The 23550-nt window shown below is 39.1% G+C and overlaps 1 protein-coding gene across 1 annotated transcript; it reads left to right on the top strand.

Annotated features, from left to right (window-relative positions):
* Nucleotides 1-1672: 1672 nt before the first annotated feature.
* On the top strand, nt 1673-22364 carry LOC132173302 (defective in cullin neddylation protein). The gene is made up of 11 exons (XM_059584757.2): nt 1673-1814; nt 3629-3690; nt 6577-6713; nt 7230-7288; nt 7496-7519; nt 18036-18118; nt 18234-18298; nt 18508-18557; nt 18792-18893; nt 20544-20603; nt 21949-22364. The coding sequence occupies exons 1-11, from the start codon at nt 1812-1814 to the stop codon at nt 22081-22083; spliced, it is 780 nt and encodes a 259-aa protein (XP_059440740.1). The 5' UTR covers nt 1673-1811; the 3' UTR covers nt 22084-22364.
* Nucleotides 22365-23550: the final 1186 nt, after the last annotated feature.

Genomic DNA, 23550 nt, shown 5'->3' with positions numbered 1-23550 from the left:
GCTATACTTTTGTTTGATTTTGTGTACTTGCGAGTAAAACGTACCAAATATTTACCTGGATATTTGGCACAAAAGTTCTCTATCTGCAAATATGGATCATATAGAAGATGCGCAGAATGTCCTTCGCATGCCAGTTATGTTTGCTGAGTTTGGAAAATCGACGAAGACTTCTGGTATTGAAGAAAGATACCGGCTTTACAACATAGTTTACTCAAAAATCAGCCCTCCCAAAGAGAGAAAATCTCAACAATCAACCAATAAATCCATCCCAAATCCATTCGGCCAAACCATCTCCAAAAGCACTACAAACCAAACTCACATACACCAACAGCTAAACCGACATCAACACCAAATTCACAAAGAACATAGACCCACTCGATTAAGAACACCCAAGATCAAATACCCAACTTAATTCAAGAATCAACTGCCAAAGGGGATGAATTTTACCTTTGAAGAACCTAATCATTTCATCCAGCCGAACCCACTGATTCCTCTGGATCTCACTCAGTTCGTCTCAATCTCTCTCATTCATTGAAGAAGAGAAAGGGAAGGGTACAAAATGGGGAAAAACAGAGGAGGAAGAGAATGGGTTTTTCTCTCACAAGTTCTCTGTCTCATCGCTCACTGTGTCCCTCAAACCCAATTTCTCTCACTCAGTCACCGTCCTCTCTCTCACAGCTCCCTCTTTCTCAGTCTCACTGCTTCTGTCTCTCGCGGGCCACCCCATGGCCAGACCCAGGCTGGGTCTGGCCAGACCTAGCCGTGGGTCACGACCAGACCCGCGTGGGTTTCTGGCCGTGACCCACGCGGGTCGTCACCCTGCGCTTCCTCGCCGGCCAAACCCACATGGGTTTTGAAGCCAAGCCTCCTTTGGTCTACAGAGAAGACCTGCAATCAAACTACTGTAGCAAGAAATGGCCTTGAGAAGAAAGTCTTGGTCTTTGATCCGGTGTATTTGTTGTATGGTATGTTTGTGCAATTTTTTTGCTTGATCTGAGGTGTCAGCATATTACTGGGTGCTATAAAACACCACTTTTACGCCAGGTTCGGACCAAAGTTAAACTCTTTGCAGAATGAATTCAATTAGGAAATAGAATATTTATTATTAGGAATAGAAGAAAGTAAATGGTATAGTTATTCTTATTCTTTAGTTTTGTAATAACACGCATGCTTTTAAGTGAAATTAAATTAAAATTACTAAAAGCTCATCATTATATTTTATTTTTTCAATTTAATTAAAAAAACAAAAATATATAAAGAATTAAATGGTGACCGGTAAGTCACCCACATAGCGGCCAGGGGTGATCGGCCACCCAAAGATTGCATAGTCGTCTTCATTTGACTCATTTCCATTCCACTCTCTTAAGACGCAGAAGAACGAGAGAAGTATTTTTTTTTTAAAAAAAATATATATAAAAAAACCTTCAAAACTAATCGCCATTTGTGATAAAGCTCTACAATATTAAAAAAGTATCATATGCATAACTTTTTTTTAAAGTGAGGGAAGTGTTTTGAGTGACGGCGGGTACTGCTTCAACGTTTTCTTAACGCTAGACCTTGTAAAATTAAAAAAAAAAAAAAACACTAGACCTTGTCGTATTGCTTAAAAATTTTAAAATTTAATCTAGGCCGTTCATTAATTTTACAGGACATCTCCTGTCATTCATTTTACAACACGCCAGATCCCCCACCGAGTGAACAAAAAGCAGACAACACAAGACCCATTTCTCTCCCTACTGCTTCTTTGTCGTACGGGAAACGTCTGTGTCTTCGGCTCCCAGGGCTGGGGTTTCATCCAAAGCACCTCCAAAATGGTCAGTGCTTCTTCTTCTTCTTCTTCTTTCTTCTTTTTTTTTTTTTTTGTTTTTTGTTTTTTGTTTTTGGTTTCAAGCTTGTTTTTGTTTTTGATTTTGAGTAGGTGCTCAAGAGTTTTTGAGAATTTTGTTTTTGTGGGATTCTTGTTTTATTTTGTCATATCTTTTTTCTTTGTGTCAAATTTTCAATTGAGACGTGCTTAGTTCTGTGAATTCTACTAGTTCTTTGCCCTGCTTTGTCGTTCAAGTTTTTTGGTTTAGGGATTGTAGCTTCGCTTTTTTTGGTTTGATTCTCCTGTGGCAGCTTCTGTTTGGTTGCTGGGAATACTGAGGGAAAGAAAAAGACAAAAACTCTAGTTTGATGAAACTTTCACCGGTTGTGTCTTGTAATTTTGTGGCTTAATTAGGTGAAAGTTTCAGTTTTTACTGGTGCCGAGTCCTGTTTTATCTCAGATTGAATATCTTCATTTTTTTTTCTTCTCTTAATGATATACTAGTTTCGACGCATTTGTACAACTTGGAATGCAAAAAAAAAAAAAAAAAAAAAAAAAAAAAAAAAAAAAATTGTATTTGTCTTGTCAATTTTTTGTCGTATTATTTCTTATTTTGAAACTCATAGACTGAATGCTAATGTATAATGCATGAGATTAGAAACCACAATAAGCCCCACTTTCCTCTTGCCAATCTTTAATTGAGTTGCGACTTGGGTCTATCAAGTTGAAAAGATTATAGTCTGAGTTGAATAAAGAGTTATCATAAAGAGAATAGAAAAAATTAAGATATATACTCACGATAGTTCAATATGGAAGAAAGAGTGTGACAGCAGTAATTTTGGAAGTGCATGACTGGTGCCGCCAAGAAATTAGTTATACGTTGCATTACATAATTTACATTTGCATACAAGAATTGGTTAAAAGTGTTTTAGTCTTTTTCATGCACCTGTCAATGAGAAATGCCACAGCTGAGGCACTCCCAAATTTATGTAGAATTTATTAGTAGAATGAGGAAGAATTTGAGGAGGTAGGAGAAGTTGGTGAGGAGAGAGAGCAAAGCATGAGAGGCATGCTGCATTTGGGTAGGTGCTGGGAAGAGTGGATAAAGGTTTGAATCTTAGACGACATTATTTCGCGACTTATTTCTGTAGTGCGGAGAGTTTTTACTGGTGTCATCAATATGGTAACCTACATAATTAACAGTTCTATGCAATTATTTTATTGGGTTTATTTGTTATTAAACTAGGAGATTCTTTTTGGCGGTAATTGTGTGTAACAAAACTGCAGTTTGAAAATTTTCAATATGGTTCTCTCTAGCAGTAGCATGCTTGTATCCAGTATCTCTGTGTGTGTTTCTGCGAGCGCGCATGCATGGGTGGTCTATGTGCTGTTTAAGTATGTGTATGTGCTTATCTATTTATTAGAAAGAGGATTCTTTATATTGGTGTAATCTTTTGAGTTTCCACAAATAACCCCAAAAATATTAAAGTGGTAGATATGATTGGGATAAAATTGTTAAAAAAAATATTTAATTATCACACTTGTCACCCACTTTTAGTAGATGTATGCATAGTCATTATATAGATGTACTCATAATATTTTATATTGCCTTGTATTTCATTCACCTTCAATCTCATACCCATTGAAGTTGGCACGCTCTATGTATGCATAGAACCTGTGTGCTTTTGTTTTTAGTTGTTTCATTGAGTTTTTTTAGGCAGCACTCAAATCCATGTTGAGTTTTGCTTGTGGGATCTTTATGTGCGTATTGGTGTCATAATATGTATGCATGCGTGCTATGGTTTTGTTCTTTTTTGACAGCACAAATTGGGTAGAGGCCACCGTGACAAACTCCAGCAGTTTATGACAATCACTGGCTCGAGGTAAGCTGATAATAATATGCAATTTTACTGCTGCTGAATTTTATATTTCTTTGTATAAACAAGAGTTAGTCGGGTGATGAAAAACTGGGCACCCTTTTGATGCACTAATCACATTATCATGTTTTGAAATTTCAGAAAGAAAAATGAAATGCATGTTAATCGTTAGTTTACTGCTTACAAAACCATAAGCTTTTCTCTCGCCCTCTTTGCTTTCCTGTGCCAGAGGTGGCGCGTGGAAGTGCGTTTCACCAGCTTCCAGCCAAGGATCGTCTTCTAGGTCCTTCTCTTCTTCTTCTATCACAGATTTCCCTCCTGTTGCCCGTGTTTTTGTCTCTTCACTTTAGCAGTGGTGCACCACTCTAGTTTTCAGCAGCGGGTCATCGTGGGTGCGTTGGGATGTAGCTTTCGATGAGATCTTTCTTTTGAGAGAGTTAGGTGGATGGCTAGAGATGCTTTTTTTAGCTGTTTGATGTGGAGACTAAAAAGTTTGATTTCTTGGTGAGGAAAGTGGCCTCGGTCCTTCGTGTTGAGGAAAGGAGGAAGGGCCACTCACATGTGGCGTTTATGGGTTCGTTGTGTATTGGGTGGTTGCTTTCAATGGTAGAGGAGCTGGTACGCTTCTTAGGGTCTAAGGATTTCTTCAAGAGGTTCAGGGAGGGAATGAGAGACTACCGTTCAGAGATATTTGAATAGCTCTGGCCGGTTTTTGAAGGAGGCGATGTTTGCGGGGGGTGGCTGGAGAGGTCTTTATTGATCATTGAGGGGCGTGATGGGCGGGGTTGGAGTTGCCTCGGAGTTGGGTTCTCTAAGCTTTTCTCTTGCCCTCTTTTCTTTCCTCTGCCAGAGGTGGCGTGTGGAAGCGCATTTTGGGGAGTGGGCTTTTGTTGCTAAGGGGGGTATGTAGGTTCAATTGTTAGACCTTCTTCTCACCAATTCTCCTTCTCCCTCCCTCCCTCCCTCCCTTAGAGGTATTGTAGGGCTATTCGTAAAGAGATGGAAGAAGGCTGTGTATCTACTATGTTGATTGCGTGTGGTGTGGGGGGTGTGCATAGGAGTGAAGCTTTGGTAACCCTACCTAGTTTGGATGTGGATAGGTTATTTGAGGAGGAACCCACTCCGTTGAGATATGTTCTGACATTGGCTAAACAAAACAAAGTAGGGACAATGCCTTCGAACTGGGTGTTGCAGATACTGAAAAAATTATGTCATTCTATGGGTTTTCATGCAAGGGTTGAAAAAGGAGTTTTTGGCCTTGTTTACGACCATTGAAGCGAGTCAATCTGTTAGAGAAAGAAGCCCCTCAAAAAAAGATGCAGAAGGAGAATCCCGTGGAATGTGAAATAATAAAGGCTAGCAATTTGCATTCTTCATTCGAAGGTTCTCGATTTGTGGATGATTGAACCATATTGTGAACTTGCTCACTTTAGTCTCTTCTCTTCATTCTCAACAGGAATGCATCAACAAAACTGCCCTTTAAAAGGGGCATGGCATTTTTGTTTTTGTTTTGTTAATTTTTTTTTTTTTTTTTTTTTTTTTTTTTTTTAATGTTTTCTCTTCTTCTTGTTCTATTCATCTGCAACGGTTTTTTTTTGATATATACAATTTACTTATAAAAAAAAAAACGGTTTTGCACTAGCGCGCCTTAACAGCCATAGCGTGTGTACTCCCCCTATTTTAGTGATTAGACTAGCTCTTGAAGGGGGACATCCTTAAGGAAGAGTATAGGGCATTATACAATTCATTTGTTCTACCCTCAGCCCCTAAGCGCTGGCTTCACTCCATTTGAAAGTGAAAAGATAGGCCTTTGCCCTAGAAGAATGCAGATCAGAATCCAGAGAGTGAAGACAGGAAGGAACATGAGGCATCCTTCTTGCAGGAGCTTGGACTTCAGTTCGAGCCTTAGAAGGAAGCAAGTGCAAGGGAGGTTATCTCGTTCCATTAGTTATGAGGCAAACAGTGGCAGCGCTAGCTGCGATTGAGTCAAGGGGAGGGCTGCAGGTGGTTATTTATGAAGCACAAGTTGATATCATGGAATGGGAGAGGGTTAAATGATGGGGAAAAGCGACTGAGAGTCAAAAATTTACTTAAACAATGGAAGGCGGATAAAATTTGTTTGCAGAAATCTAAATTGGGGCTCATCTCCAGAAGTGTATTAAAATTAAATTTAAATTAGAGTGTGCAGTTTGTGGGGGTGTCAACATGTGGATTGGTGCTACTTAGCTTCTAGAGGGGCTTTCGATGAAATTATGCTTATGTGGGATTGGAGGGTTGTAGAGAAGATCGAAGAGTGTGTGGAGGAGTTTATGGTTGCCAGTTCCTTTAGAAATGTCGAGGATCGTTTCGCTTGGGCCAAATTTTGATTGTGATAGAAGGCATTTATAGGAGGAATTGGTGGTTTGATCAGATGATGCCTTCTTGCCTTTTGTGGTGTTTTTGGAAGGAAATGAGTGATAGAAGTTTTGAGTATTGTGAGAGGAAGTTGGAGGGCCTTTAGTGAGGCCTTTCTTTGTATACATCTTGTGTATTAGGGTTGCGCCCCTCTGCACTTTTCAATAAATTAATTATTTATAAAAAAAAAGAGGAAGTTGGAGGAATTGGAGTCTTTTTTCTTCTATACTATTTATCTTTATATTGCTGCTTTTGTTTTGTGTACTTGGATGCGCCTTACGCTTCGAATGATATTTCGATTACTTATAAAAAAACAAAATTGAATGTTTTTAGACAACTGCTTTGTTGGAGATTATGGAGTAGTGTGTGTTTGTGTCTGCTTGCCCACGTATTTCTGTTGTGTGTGTGAGAGAGAGAGAGAGGGTGTTGTTGTTCTTGTATGGTTTTTAAATTGAAATTTTACTTGTACAAGTATCTCACATCCTAATCCAATTGCAGTGAAAAAGTTGCCCTTCAGACTTTAAAAGCCAGTGATTGGCATCTTGAAGGAGCATTTGATGTATTCTACAGCCAACCCCAGGTCAAAACCTTTACTGACTCTAGACATTTGGAGGAGCTCTTCAATAGATATAAAGGCAAGCTTTACTTATACACTTTCTTCTGCTGCCCCATCTAGCACTTCATTGGTCGTCTTTTTCTTGGAATTATGAAAAGAAAATAAAAATATACAGTTCTAGATTACCTGACATTTACAACAGTGCTTGTCAGTACCAACTTGTATAGAGCTGATGACTTTTTTTTGTCGTTTTATTCTGTTTGATAAGTGTTAGACAAGCTTATCTTGTGATATATATATATATAGTAATTTTAGGATTGGATGCCTAATAGTATATTATGAATGGCAGACCTTAGTGTGAGACTGCTTTTGCTCCCACAATTCTCTGAACTCTAGTTTTCAATCCTAACAGTAAGCAAGAGCTTATGATTCATTTGGTGTGGAAAATTTAATATGGTTGTTTTCAATGGGAATTGGTCTATTTAATGTTGGTTTTCATGTTGGACTCAATCGTTGGGCAGCACAAATGACTATTGTTGCTTAATGGCTGAAATATCTCTTTGCTAAAAATTTTGATTGTAATATGTTTTTGCAGATCCATATAGTGATATGATACTGGTTGATGGTATAACTCTTCTTTGCAATGATATTCAGGTAGCTTTTTTGAATGCCAGTTAGTTGATACTGCTTGATGACTATAAGGTTCAAAAATTGGAACTTTAAAATTAATTTTGAGTTCTCATATGCTGTTTGTACTCTCCACTATTTATTTATTTATTTTTTTTACCAAAAAAGAAATGGTTTCGTTCTACATTAGCTTAAATAAGTTGATTTTTCACAGTTTAAATGTTCTTTTGGCAGGTGGATCCGCAAGATATAGTTATGGTATGTATATAAGACTTTGAAGCTATTTCTGTAAAAGGCAGGCATACCTAAGTATCTTTTGATTGTTATGGAGAAATCATCCTTAATGCTTTAAATTTTAGTTTTATATAAAGTCTCTCTTTAGTTAAAAAAAGCTGCGATTTAAAATTCAGCAGTTGTAGAAATTTTTTGGATATCTGGCAAGAAAAGGAAGTTTATAGTTGGATTCTCTTCACCCCTAACCCCTCTCTTTCTCCCACCCTCCCTTTCTTCCTAACAAAAAGCCAAAAAGCCAAAATAATAATAATAATAAAAAAAGAAAAAATAAACTAGGGCTGTTTCATAGAGTAGGAGTAAAATGTAAGTGATGTTCAGATAGCATATTACATTATTTTCATAGTTTCCGCTTCATTTGTTTGTTATTTGTCTGTGCAGATAATGCTTGTTTTGTTTATGTTTTTTTTTTTTTTTTTTTTTTTTTTTCTTTAATATTGTTATTTATGCGTTGAGTTAGTCAAGGAAGCTGGTAAGATACAAATTTTAATAGTTCTAAATTTTTCATTCATTTTTGTAGATGAGTTTGACTGCTCTTATTTTTCTATTAGATGAAAGTTTTTTTTTTATAAGTAAATTATCATTAGAAAGCCCATAGGGGCGCAAGTCAAGTACACATAAAGTATACAAGAGAGACTCCCAATTAGGGAGATGTAAAGAACACTAATCCATAAATTTCTAAGAGATTAGAAAAACGAGAATTGTTGTAACCTGCCACCCAAACATAAAGAGATTTGAACATAATAGCTTTTAACTCTAACATCAATCTCTCACAAACTTGAAAGTTCCACTCATTACGCTCTCTAAATGCACCACATTAAGCACGAATGAGCCAACCTCTAGGCTTCTAAATTGCTGCAGCTTCCAAACTGGCCTCTCCAATTAGCTAACAACTCCATCACCCTTTGGGGCAGACCCAATACAATCCAAAAAGACGGTAAATTGATACCCACAAAGCTCAGCCACTTCGTAGTGGAGCAGAAGATGATCTGTGGTCTCCCTGCTCTTCTTGCACGTGTGGTACTAATCCATCACTATGACATGCCTCTTTCTTAGGTTATCCAAAGTTAAGATCTTCCTTAATGCCACTGTCCACACGAAGAATCTATGCTTGAAGGAGCCGTATTTTTCTAAATGTAAATGTTCGAAGTTGCTAAGTTTACAAGGTTAAGTTTTTTCAAGTTTAGGTCAAGAGAGAGGCTCAATATATTCTATTGCCCTCTCAATACTTTTATTATACACTAGTGGAAGATTAAAGCAAAGACAACAATATCCTTTTGCCTTTTAATACAATAACACCCGTTTTAATGCTCCCTCCCAAGTTTGAATTCAAGCTGGGACATGCATATCATATAAGTCTTGCTTGGAATACATAGACTCAAACCGGTTACGACACAAAAATTTTGTAAACATATCAACAAGCTTGTCTCCAGACTTAACACATGTTGTAAATATATTTTCACAATCTTGTCTCGAATGAAATGACAATCAACCTCAATATATTTGGTCCTTTTATAAAATAGAGGATTAGAAGCAATATGCAGAGCAACTTGATTATCACAAAATAATGGAATAGGAGTAGGAGTTGAAAACCAATTTACTGAAGGAAGTATTGTAACTATGTTAGCTTACTAGCTGTAGAAGCCATTTCTCTAAACTCATCTTCTGCAATAGATTGTGCTACCACTATTTGTTTCTTACTCTTCCACCTAATCAAATTATTGCTTATGAATGTACAATATCGTGTAGTAGATCTTCAATCTGAGGAGAAGCTACTCAATCTGCATCGGTAAAGGCCCTTGAGATGTCGATTTCACCTATACAATATTCTAAGACCAAGAGCTCGCTTCATATAACAAATAATGCAAGTGGACAACATCCCAATGTGGGACCCTAGGAACTTCCAAGAACTGGCTCACTATACTAACTACATATGAAATACTTGGCCTGGTGATAGTGAGATAATTCTACATTCCAACTAGTCGACGATATCTTTTAGCATCAAATAATTCTCCTTCATCCTTCAAAAGTTTCTGATTTGGATTCATAGAATCATTGACAAGATGAGCCCCCAAAATGCCCATTTCATCTAACAAATCAAGTACATACTTTCTCTTAAATAAGTTGATGCCTGTTGAAGACCTAACAACTAATACCTAGGAAATATCTAAGTTTGCTCAAGTCTTTGATATGAAACCACTGCTACAAAAACTGTTTCAATGTAGCAATACTCCCCGAGTCATTTCTAAAGATTTCAATATCATTTACATATGCCACAAGTAGAATATAATTTGCATCAGCGTGCCAAAGGAATATTGAATGATTTGTTTGGCATCTATGAAGGCCAAATTCCCACATAGCTTCAGTGAACTTTCCAAACCTCACTCTTAGTGATTGTCTTAGACCAGGCAATGCTGTTTTTAACCTGCATACACTTCCATGATCCTCCCCATAAGCAACAAACCCAAATGGGTGCTCCATGTAAACTTGCGTAACCAAGTCTTCATGGAGGAAGGCATTTTTAACATCCAATTAAAACAAAGACCTGTCAAGATTAGTAGCGAGAGAAATAAACACTCGAACATAGGAGATCTTGGCAGCTGGAGAAAATGTCTCCTCATAATTAATTCCATAGGTATGTGTATAAGTTTTGGCAACCAATCGGGCTTTTAACCTATCAACCGAGCCATTCGAATTAAACTTTACCATGTACACCCACTTGTAGCCAACAATTTGTTTACCAAGATGTAATGGTACAAGATTTGAAGTCCAATTCTGATATATAGCCTTCATTTCCAATCCTATAGCTTTCTTCAAACCTGAGTCAGATATTGCATTTTTAACTGTCTTACGTATAGAAAGACTAGATAGCTAGGAGGTAAATGATGAAAAGGAAACAATGATGGTGGTTTCGGGTATAGGTTTAAAGACTTTAGTCTTTAAACCTAAAGGAGCAGTGGTTTCGGGTATGGGTTTTAATAACCCAGGACATGATGGTCCATTAGGAGAAGCTCGCTCAGAAGAGATGGCATCGACGAAGAAGGAGAAGTTCACGTTTGGCGTGCGTCCTGACTCAGATAGGTCGGCAATCCCATCGCCGGTGGCCGCAAAGGTCTCATCAGAGGTCAGGGGGTTGGGTTAGCGGCTGAAGAAGTTTCCAAGGCGGTCGTCGACACTGGTGGCAAGGATTCTTTAAGTCCGGCGAGAGAGGCACAGTCCACCGGAAAAGAAAAAGCGGTGGTGACTTATAGGAGGAGGAAACGTGGGCCGCAGAGGTGGAAAGCCGCAATGATGGGCTCGCTAGAAGCTTCTTCTTCGGCTTCTGGGCAGGCGAAAGGAATTCTAGGGTCGTGTGCGAGAACCATCTAGAAGGTGCCGAAGACGTCCTTCTCGCCGGAGAGAACACAGAATGTGCCGGAGCGCCGTATGGAGATTGTAGATGCTGGTGGGGGTTCGCCGGAGTGCTCTGTGGAGATAGGCGGTGCAGGTGAGGACATGGGCTTTGCCTCAGATCAGTCTCTGGTGGCTTTTTCACCTCGTCGGATCTCTGGGATGTTGACAGGGGTATGTCGGGGGGAGGCTACGAATCTGTTTCAATCAGTTCATAGTGGACAGAAAGAAATTGGAATTGGAACTGGGTCAAATAGGGAGGAGGACAGTATCTCAGCAACTATCGGTTTGGAGGAACTCGAAACAGAAAAGTGTTCTTCTTAATGGGTAGTAGAAAGTTGTCTCAATTTTTGTCCAAAAATAGGTGTTTCAGATGAGGAGAAGAAGGAGGAGTTGGCAGCTCTGTTCAAGTCTATTGAAGATGCTAGGAAGCAGTTTGACTCTGATTTGGGGGATTTTTCAGGTAGTGCTATTCTTGTTGATAGGGGCTAGACGATCTCTATGCAAAGTAGGGGTCGTGGGAAGGGTCAAATTGGTGGATCATGAAGCTTAACATCGTAGCATGGAATGTGAGAGGGTTGAATGCCCTAAAAAAAATGTTGTGTATTAGGGGTCTTTTGAAGGAGTGGAAAGTAGATATAGTTTGTTTGATTGAGACCAAGATGGAGACTATCTCCTGGGAGGTGGTTCACAGTCTTTGGGGTGGTCAACATGTGGGGTGGAAGTATAAAGGGTCTAATGGTTTGTCGAGGGGGATGTTAATGATGTGGGATAGGAGGGTGGTAGAGTGTAAGGAGGAGTGTGTGGGGGCAATTCTCCTTGGCATGCTCTTTCCAAAATGTGGAGGACAACTGGGTTTGGGCATTTGGAGGGGTTTATGGTCCGAATGAGGATGTGGAGAGGAGGGTCCTTTGGGAAGAGTTGGCTGGTTTATTGAATGTGTGGGAGGTTCCTTGGTGTTTTGGTGGGGATTTTAATATTGTTCGATTCCCTAGTGAGCACTCTAGTGCTTCTTATTACTCTGCGGGCATGATGGACTTCTCGGACTTCATCTCGGAGAACAATTTGGTGGACTTTCCGATGATGGGAGGACAATTTACTTGGTCCAATAATCAAGAAAATGAGACCTGGTCTAGAATAGACCGGTTCTTGCTCTCCTCGGATTGGGAAGATCATTTCCCAGTAGTGTCACAAAAAAGACTTCAACGCATGTTCTCCGATCATTTCCCTATTTCTCTGGATTGTGGGGTTCATTGTGGAGGTAAAAAGTATTTCAAATTTGAGAACATGTGGCTCAAAGCCGAAGGTTTTCTCGACAAGGTTAGCTCTTGGTGGGGATCTTACTCTTTCGAGGGTCTACCTAGCTATGTGTTGAAAGAAATGCTAGATGTTTTGAGAACTCTACTAGGACTATAGAGGAACTGACTCATCTTTTCTTCTTTACTCTTTACTCTTGGACGGCCGCTTGGCTAGTTCCTTTAGTAATTAGTTTCTCTGATTTCTCTCCCTCTTAGGCGCTCTCTTTTATGCTTCCCGTGTATATGGGTTGCGCCCCTCTGCGCTTTTGATATATAAATTTTTACTTATCAAAAAAAAAAGAAAAGGAAACAATGAATGAAATAAAACGAAGTGAATAGTGGGATGTTTGGTGACACATGATTGTGTATGTTTATAGAGGGCAATTAGTAACAAGTCTTACTTAGTAGGTGGCCGGATCTGAAGATGCTGAGGAAGATAATTGAGGTACAGCAGTTGGTGGCCACGAGTGACGTGAATAAATGTATAATCGAGTGGTAGACTATGGTGCAAAGACTTCGGATAGGAAGATGAAAGAGAATCAGATGGGGATGGCAAGATACTCGGAACAGATAGCGGTATGGAGAAGGTAAATGACTCAAAAGTAGTCACTAGTAGAATGGACATTTGAGAAATATTGTGTAGACTTAACAAAGGTAACATCAACATTAGTAAAATATTGTCAAAGATTCGGATTATGACAATGGCAAGGTTCAACTAGAGTGGCTTTTTTCGTTTGGACGGCAGCGCTAGGGAAGGTTCTTACATTGGACAGTCTTAGGAAGAGACAACTTATTGTGATCAATAGATGTTGCCTATGCAAATCGGATTGGGAGACAATTGATCATCTCTTTCTTCCTTTTGAGGTTGCCAAGGCATTATGGTATGCCATTTTCAGCCGTTTTGGATTGCATTGGGTTATGCCTAATAGTGTGGTAGATTTGTTTGCCTGTTGGTGGACGAGAGGTAGTTCTCGGAGAGCTACGGTGTGGAAGATGGTCCCTCTTTGTCTTATGTGGTGTTTGTGTAGGGAGAGAAATGTGAGATGCTTTTTGAGGATTGAGAGAGGACTCTGGAGGAGCTCAAGTCCTTTTTCTTCTTTTCTCTTTTCACTTGGACAGCTGCTTACTTAACTTCGCTAGTGATTAGCTTTCCTGAGTTTCTTGTTCTATTTTCTTCTTCTTTTTAGGCGTCTCTTGTATACGTCCTGTGTACTTGGGTTGTGCCCCTTTGCGCTTTTTGGTATATACAACATTAATTATAAAAAAAAAAAAAAAAAACCTTTTTGGGCTCAAGAATACCCAAGAAAGACACATGGTAGCACGGGAATCAAGTTTATCAAACCTGGACCAAGATTGTGAACATAATAGACACATCCAAAGATTTTTGGTGTTAAGGCAAGTAAATGAAGGAAATAATGTGAAGTGAGGAGATGCTCTATCTAAGATAGAGGAAGACATTCTGTTAATAAAATAACATGTAGTTAGAGCTGCATCGCTCCAATAACATTTTGGGACATGCATATTAAATAAGAGAGTTCGAGCAACTTCCAATAAATGACAATTCACTTAGTGACTATTACGTCCACATTGAGTATACTTATGAGATTCACGGCCTCTAGTATAATTGCCTCATATAGAATTGCAACACCATGTGAACTATGACCACCTTTACCTTCACATCCTCTACTTGAACCACCAGAACCACCATGGGAGGTAACAAAGGCTGATCGGTCCTCAATATGATTGGAACTCAATGGTTTACCACTATTTGACAAAAGATATCGATACTTGTCCAGAAGAGAAAATATATACAAACAATAGCCAGAAACCTTAGAAAATCAACCAAAATACCACGAATGGAACCAACCAGCAAGAAAATAAAACAGGAACCACTAAACTGGAGAAAATAATGCAGAAATAGAAGGAAATCAGCACATATGACTAGACTGGTATGATTGGAAACTGCTGGAACTATAATGTTGAACCTTAAATTGAATCATACCTAATTGGCAATAACCTTACGGTGCCTCTTTCTGATCGTGGGTCGCTGGTGGATACTGTTGTTGAGGTGCTGGTGGCTCCTGCGGTTACCGTTGAAGCTTCTGGTAAGGCTGATCGGAAATCTTCTCCGGCGAAGGGCTTGCTCCGGTGGGGTTTTTTAGGTTTGACCCCTGCTCCTTCTCATTCGGCTTTGGTTGCAAAGGAAGTCTGTCCTGCTCCTCGTCTGCAACTGGGTACCTCTCCCTTCTCGACGGCTGGCTCTGGTGATTCTTCCTGTGGGTTGGATGAACTTGGTACGAGACTTGCCTCTCTCATCCTAGTATGATGGAGAGTGGAACACCTATTTATTCTTCCGTCTCCAAGTCTCAGCTGGGGTACTCTCGGAGGGTGAAGAATAATATAAGTAAATAGCTGAATAAGAACAAGAAGTTGCTGGCTGAGTTTGTGGCGGATACTCCGGTGGTTGAGGAGGAGGGCTGTTCTGAGGGGGTGCTAGATGTGATGGATCTCACCCCCACCTTGGGATTAACTTTTGGGTATGACGAGAGAAAACTCTTATGAGTTTTTTTTTTGTCATTGAAGCGAATAGAGACCGTGATCCGGGGCTGTCTGTCTCCAATACTAAGGGGGAGAGGGAGCTTAAAAACTTGGAATGCTCCATTAATTTTGAGACTAGAGGATGTGGCTCTAGTAGGGTCAAAGGGAGGGTGTTTTAGTTTTGCCTTGTAAGCTTAGGGTGGTTTTGGGTTTGTGTTTCAGGCTTTGTGTAGGTTCTTTTTGGGTGTTAGGGTGCATTTATAGGGATTTCTCTATGGGTTTTTGCGGGCTTTCCTTTGTATACACTCTGTGTACTTAGAGGCGCATTGCATTTTTTTGATATATACAGGAATTACTTATCAACAAAAAAAAAAAAAAAAAACAAACCTTATGCCAGTTAAGGACAGCTAACACCTGTAACTAGCACCACTTTTCTCTTCCAAATCCGCCATAAATTTGCAGGCGGTGACTGATACTCACCATTGGCAACCACCAGAGACCAGTTTGCTGCCTCACACACTGCCTTTAATCACCCCTACATGATGCAACACACCACCACCAACCAAGAAATCTATTGGCGCTAACATATGAACAACCACTAACTATGAGAACACTATCGACAACTAGTGTTGGCTGACCACCCTAAACACGACCGGTGACGACCATACCAGAGAGTCTCACTACTTAAACAAACAAACTTCGTTGGCCACCACACAACCATCGAGAGCCTTGAATCGTTCACCTACTCAGGGAAGAATTGATTGCCACAACAACCATGACACGGAACTACTGTCAACTACCTTACCACCGATGTCAACAACATTATGAGGATGACAACAACAACATCTAGGCTATTAGAGTGATAATGGTGCCAGAAGGTTGGCTCCTTGGAAACGCTTGTATTTGTCTAAGGGGGGGAGGATTACGCTCATCAAGAGCACCTTATCTAATCTTCCTACTTATTTCTTGTCCCTGTTTCCTATTCCGGCTTCTGTGGCGAAGCGTATGGAGAAGATTCAACGGGATTTCTTATGGGGTGGGATCAATGATGAGTTTAAGTTCCATCTGGTTAGTTGGAACAAGATATGCTCTCCGATCTTTGAGGGAGGTTTAGGGATCCGGAATATGCTTTTGATGAATAAAGCTTTGTTGGGAAAATGGTTGTGGAGATTTGCTCACGAGAAAGAGGCATGGTGGAGACAGATTCTGGTGGCAAAGTATGGTGCGGTTTGGGGTGGTTGGCGTTCTAGGGTTCCCAGTGGTTCACATGGGGTGGGGTTATGGAAGTACATAAGTAGGGGGTGGAGGTTGTTTCATCGTCACATTAGATTGGTCCCTGGATTTGGGTCCAATATCAGGTTTTGGGAGGACTTTTGGTGCGGTGACATGCCTCTCAAGGATGCTTTTCCTGGACTTTTCAATATTGCCTCCAATAAGGAAGCGTCTATTGCGGATAACAGGGAGTGTACAAATGGCTCTGTGCAGTGGAATGTTTCCTTCATTCGTAGGGTTCATGATTGGGAAGTGGAGATCTTGGCCTCTTTTTACACTCTCTTGTATTCGCACTTGATGCGTGGGGTAGGGGATGATCGGATGTGGTGGATCTCCTCTCGTAAAGGTACTTTTGAGGTTAGATCTTTTTACAGGATCCTTGCTTCTAAAGATCCCTCCCCTTTCCCTTGGAAGAGTTTATGGTGCACCAAGGCTCCTTCGAAAGTGGCTTTTTTTGCTTGGACGGCCGTGCTTGGGAAGACTCTAACCTTGGACAATGTTCGGAAGAGGGGTATTGTTGTGATAAACCGTTGTTGCATGTGTGAATCGGATGGGGAGTCAGTTGACCATCTCTTTCTTCATTGTGGGGTTGCGCGTATCCTATGGAATGCCATTTTCTCTCGGTTTGGTTTATGCTGGGTGATGCCTGGCAGCGTTAGGGGGCTGTATGATTCTTGGTGGGTGGGTGGCAAAGCTCGCAGTGCTGTTGTGTGGAAGATGGTCCCTCTTTGTCTTATGTGGTGCATCTGGATTGAGAGAAATGCTAGATGTTTCGAGGACTTGTCTAGGAACATTGAGGATCTCACTCACTTTTTCTTGTACACCCTATTCACTTGGACTGCTGGTTGGCTAGCACCCTTAGTGATTAGTTTCCCTGATTTCCTTCTTATGTTCTCTTCTTCTTTTTCTCCCTCTTAGTCGCTCTCTTGTATACTCCCTGTGTACTAGGGTTGCGCCCCTCTGCGCTTTGATAATGCATTTTTACTTATCAAAAAAATAATGGTGCCATCGGCCTCCAACCACGGGCGTTGAGCCTAAGCCCACAATATCGACACTATTGCAAAACTACATGGAAAGAAAAAGGAAAAAAAGAAAAAAAGATAAAGAAAAAGAAAAAGACGGATGCCTAGGCAGAGAGAAAGCTTGCAAAACAACAGAAATTTGTTAAACCCTCAAATCTTACTCTGATACAGTGTCAAGATTAATGTTTACATAAAAATTCCAAGGGTTTGGCCCAAGTGGTGAAGGCCTTGGTTTAGGAGGCTTGCTCCCTTCAATGTCCAAGGTTCAACACCTCTTGGGTGCTAACAATCCTTCGGGGCCACACTCCCTGGTGAAAAGCCAGCGATTTACCCAGTTCTGTGTAGGGAAACTTCCAAGGGTGCGGTGCACGGGACCTATATTTACTTTGCAGGGGTGGGTCCGAAGGGCCCTGCCTTGTAGAGGTTCCCCGATATCAAAAAAAAAAAAAAATTCCTAGGGTTTGACTCAAGTGGTGAAGGTCTTGGACTATGGTGGCATAACCATCAGGTCTAAGGTTCAAATCTCCTTGGGTGTAAACAACTCCTTGTGGCCACACTCCGGGCGAAAGCCAAATTTAACTAATACGTGTAGTGGGGGTATGTTACACAGGTCCGGGGTTTATCCTTTAGGGGTGGGTACACGAAGGGGCCTTGCCTTAGAAAGTTTCCCATCATCAAATGAAAAAAAAAAATGGTTTATACGTAAGGGAAAGATAACAACAAAGACAACAATACCCTTTTCCCTTTTATTACAATAATGCCTTTTTTGAAAGTTTGTACTTGATCAAAGGAGAAAAATAAGTTGTTCTTAGTATTCTGCTTCTAGATTGAGTCTATTGTAGTTAAATATATAGTCATGATTTTTATATGTACTTGGGGTCTGTCATAATGAGTCATTATGAACATGTGGTAATGAGTAGTGACTTGGCTATATTTGGTAACATGGGCTTGCTGTTATTGCAGTTAGTTGTTTCTTGGCACATGAAGGCTGCCACCATGTGTGAATTTTCCAAGCAGGAGTTTATGGGTGGACTGCAAGCGCTAGGGTAAATATATAAACAGTTATGTTTGCTTTAATTATTTTTAAGTCAAATGCTATAGATTGGGAGTTTGGGACTACCATAACCAAACCCTGACGATGGCAATATATTCTGATGGCAGGATAGATTCTTTGGAGAAGTTCCGCGAAAGGATACCATTTATGCGCTCTGAGCTGAAAGATGAACGTATGTGCTATGGTTCATGATTTTTGGTATTTACTCAATTTTAGATTATAATATTATATTTTATGATACTTCTAGGGGAAAACAATCCTCAATTTGATATATTTTTTGAAAAAGTCAACGATAATGGTTTGATTAGCATTTTCTGGGTCAGAGATGCAACGAATTTGTCGCTGAAATTATTATTGCTTCTTGTAATTGTAATTGTCCAGAAAAGTTCCGTGAGATATATAACTTTGCATTTGGCTGGGCAAAAGAAAAGGTACACTTTTCTCTGAATAAAGGTTTGGATTTTTACACGTTCTCAATGAATGATTATCTCTACTGCTAAAATGAGAACCTTTTGATAGATTTTATTTTTCACTCGTCTGTTTTTTTAGTGGCACTAGTTAAATCCAGGAGAGTTTTTGCTTTCCTTTTCAAGTTTATTGATTTGTAATTGACCTACCTCAAGTATCTCTAGGTTATGCATGTATCATTTCTCTGTGTATTTCAGGGTCAGAAATCTTTAGCATTGGATACAGCTATTGGAATGTGGCAATTACTGTTTGCTGAAAAGCAGTGGCCGTTGGTTGATCACTGGTGCCAGTTCTTACAGGTAGCTTATAATTCTCATTGTGACCTATTTTTTGAAGTTTGTTAATACTCTTAAGAGAATGAGTAGTGATTCTTGTGACGTATAGTGAAAATAATCATTTTTCTGGCAGCGTAGGTCATCCGCTTGCATAACATATTTTATCTTTATTTACATGACATGTACTTTCTCTCTTGATCTTGTACTGTATGTTTCGCATGCTTGCATATTTATGTATGTGCACTCTGGAACCTTGATTTGTTTGTTTCTTTTTTCCTTTCACTCTTGATTGCTTCTAGACTTTATTTTTTTGGTCTGAACTCCTAAGCAATGAAGCTGTGCTTGTCTTTACTGTTAATATTTGTCCGGTAAAATGAAACAACTCGATTATGTGTGTAAAAAATAAAAAGACACGGCCTAACACAACTTCAAGTTTTAGAGGCCACATTGTTGATCAATAAAATTGGATGATGCCAAACAAATGACAGTGCCAGGATGGAGAGGACTGCCATTTGTGGAAATTTAGCATGATAAAGGTTACGATCTTGAAGAAGAAAATTCTGATGTGCAGTTGAGTCAAGAAGGAAAAGGTGGTGATGAACTTATAAAAAAGTCAGCAGAGAATATGGTCTATCACATGAGGCTTTTTTCTTTTTCTAATAAAACCTTTTACTACTTGCCCCAAAAAAGAAGTAGTAATATTCATCTACTTACGCCAAAATGGTCAATCATTTTATCTTTATTTTAGTGGTGGAGCTGTAGTGCGTCAGTTTTAACTAGTTGTGCAGTCATAATATTCATCTAAATTGTTTGCAATTAGTGTTTACTTGTAAACTCGCAACTCAGTTGCATGCATGTAAAGCACAGGGGCTCCTGATCGTGACTTTCCAACTAACTAATGCTTTTTTATTGGCCGGCTTTCAACTATGTGTAGAATTTTTTAGTGACCCTTTGTGGAGGCAAAATAATACATGTTAAAGAGTACTAACTGTGACACCTGAAATTTTTGTTATCCAATTGAATGGTGGCTGGTTGGTAATTGCATTCTTGGGACCCTTTGCTCAGCTAGGCCCCTAGATTCATTTCTTTTTCAGAATTATTTAATCCAATAAACAGCTTGGTGGTTGGTTAGGTGGCTGAACATCCAGAGATTTTGGTTTAGTTAGGCATAAGTTGTCACTGAATATGGCCAATGTTGGTACTAGTTCATCGGCGTACCTGTGACAACTTTTGGCCAATCTGTAGGTAAACTCTATAATTTCAAATTTTCTACATATGATAAAAGAGATACTCTTAAGTGGAAGCTGTGTTTTCAAAATGATTTCCTTGTTAAGTTTTTTTCTGGATAGCTTTATATATATATATATATATATATATATATATATATATATATATATTTTATTTTGCACCGGGTATCCGGAGCTTCGCTCCAACTAAACCCGGGAGTTTTTTCTGAATAGTTGATGTCTGTTTAATTGTACTTTTTCTGGGTGATTGATTTTTTTTTTTTTTTTTTTTTCTTTTCACCAATGGATATTTATGTAGTATCTTCTGTATGTATTTTCTCTTTAATGACTTTTATTAGATTGATGTTTTGAAGTCCATGAGGATATGATTAATTATTCAATTATTTTTTCCTTTGATTTTAGTTTTTCTTTGATATCATTGACCCAGGCTCGGCATAATAAAGCAATATCTAGGGACACATGGTCTCAACTTTTGGAGTTTGCAAGGGTAAGATATAAAGCATCAATACATGCTTACTGGCATTGTTTTAGGATGCGATGCCCACAATTCATTTGCACCTGCATGTCTAATTGGTATCCTTTTCAATTGCTATTTGTTTACCCAAATCCACATGATTAATATGATAAAGCATGTGCATGTAATGTGGTACCTGCCCTCCCCCCACCTTTACTTTTTAGTAGCTTTCTTGGTTTGTGCATCAAGATAAATATATGCTTGCAGATGCATAGTACAAGTGAGAGAATCTTAACTTCATTTTGTTGATTTTTTTATTTTTTTTTTAAATTTTATTTTGTACCCCCCACTTGGCGCTATCCTTGTTCTTTCTTTCCATATATTCTCTATGTTGAGATCATGAGCATATATATTACATCATCTTAGCAATTTTTGCTAAAGCTTATATATTGACACATCATTCTTCGACCCCCATCCTTCTTGCCATTTGTTTTTCCTTATTCTTACCGCCCGAGGGTAAACAATCCTATTCATAGCTTCATTTTGTTTTCTGCATTTTACCATCTAGAGAACAATGATGCTGCACCCATCGCAGTCCATATTAATCCATGTTTTTCTGTCTATGACATGGATATGAGGTATACAAGTGGCAGCAAGATAATTTTTGTTTTGTGCAATATGAAACAAGGAACTAGCATTTGGAGTTTGGGGGATAAAACTAAAAAATAAAAGAATTTTGGGGGGGAGGTGTTGGTAAAATTCTAATTTTAAAAGGATTATAAGGGCATTTTAAAAAACATTTGGGGAAAAGATGAAGCCCTCCCAAGCCACCATGTAGTTCCACCACCGACTAAAACTGTTTTTAGAAAATTTCACAAAAGAAAAGAAGAAGAAGAAAAAATAAAGGGATCCGGCGACTCTTCTGTGGCCGCCAAAGAAGGTCACCAAATTTGCATGGTGGTTACTGCCAATCTATTTGGTGGCTTCTATCCCTTACAAACGAGGGTGGAAGCCTCCATCTGGGGAGGCTAGCCTATAGTAGGCCTAAATAATTATTAACAAATCACTAGAATTGCAAATTATAATCTTTTAAACTAAACTGCGATTCTGGTGCGGAGGAAGTTTTGAGTTTGGGTGATATTTAGCTTGCTTTAACATGGAGATGACTTGAGACTCGAAACATATAAGCTATCATGATGATATTAATGGCCATCCGAGGGGAGTGTGTTTTTGAATCCTTATACTTCTCCAATAAGAAAGGAAAGAAAAAGAAACATCAAAATTGTGTTTTCATGGTCAATTATGTATATCAAGGTGTCTTGCAGGTCTTGATGCCAGTCTTGGCACTACTAATTCGTGTCATGCTTTTTATATGCAGATGGTGGACCCGACATTATCAAACTATGATGCCGAAGGTGCGTGGCCTTATCTTATTGATGAATTTGTCGAATACTTGAATGAGAATGGCATCATGGAAAATGGTGAGTTGAATGATTTGAGCCAAAAACGATGATGGGGGTGCTGGAATGGTGACTTGGAGGTGCTTTATCATCTTTGTTTAGTGGTTTGAATTGAGATATTCTATGACTGGACTTTGTTTTATCTTAAAAAATGAGAAGCCATGGTTTCTGGTTCAACCTTTGTCTTAGACTGACAATTCATATGCTATTTTTATAGTTAATGGGGACTGTTGATGTGGTATATGCATTTTCCTGTGAAGTGACAATAGCATACGGTGTTTGTAATGAACCTTTCTATTTTAGTGTAATTTTTCTAATATTGTTTGATTATAAATGGAACAAGTGGATATGATGGATTATAGGATTGAATGAGAAACTGAATGAAATGATACTTCGGTATTTCCAGGAACCTAAATCTCCAATTGACTAATTTGAGCTCAGTCAAGCTCCAAGAAAATAGAAATGAAAGGATTCTTTGATCTTCGATCCTCAAACCGTTTCCCCCTAATTTAACTAATTTTACAATTTGGTTGCTTGGCCCAACAGTAGAATGACTTGTTACAGGAGAAGTTTACAAATTGACCGACTTGAGACCGAGACTTTTGATGATTATTTTTATGTTATGATGTTTCTTAGTTTTTTTTTTAGATGAATAAGCAACTTCATTAAAAGCTCAAAACCAAAAACACCAAATCACCGATTACAAGCCACCAGCTAGCACAACCTCACAAAGGCTAACAAACTAAGCTAAACCAGAAACAAATTGCTGAACAACAAACTGCAGAAAAAGAAACCACCAAAACCAACAAAACAAATCCCAAACCCTAAGTATCACTAAAAACAGACCCTACAGAAGGCCTAAAAGCAAAGCCTCACGGAGACTATATCCCGTAAGACTATTAGGAAACAAAAAACAAAACAAAACAAAACCAGCGGGCCACAACCACAGCCAGATCAAGAAAGCACTTTTGCAGAAAGATTCCACAAAGAGTAAAACACAAGGTTCTCATTATTTTTTGGAAACCTTCTTTTCACAACTACTTTGGTTCGGATTTCCCACAAAATTTTCTTCAACAATTGCTCCTCTGTATTTGGATGACTTGCATGTTTGATCTCATTTCGAGTGCACCAGATATTATAAACTATAGATCTCAAAACTAATCTGCAGAGCATAGCTTTGAGAGACTTGCAACCCCAATCATTCAATCCCAATTGCAAGATATCATCCCATACTACAGGAACATTATCCACTCTGCATCTAAACATACAATACTTCCAAAGTCTAGCTGATACTGCATTAAAAAAAAAAGATGATCACGGCTTTCTAACTGGTTCCTGTAGAAAACACAATTGACATCTCCATTATATCCCCAAGTCAACAATCTATCTCCAGTAACCAGCCTTCCTTTCATAGCAAACCACAAAATGAAAGCATGCTTACGAATAGCAAAGGGGAACCAAACCAACTTCCACCAAGTAATCTGCTCCTTTTTCTCCCTAAGAGCCTCCCAAGTATCTGA

The sequence above is a fragment of the Corylus avellana genome, chromosome 3 (genome assembly GCF_965113065.1).
Source record: "Corylus avellana chromosome 3, dhCorAvel1.hap1.2, whole genome shotgun sequence".
Lineage (NCBI taxonomy): Eukaryota > Viridiplantae > Streptophyta > Magnoliopsida > Fagales > Betulaceae > Corylus > Corylus avellana.
This window is presented reverse-complemented; position numbering and strand designations above follow the sequence as displayed.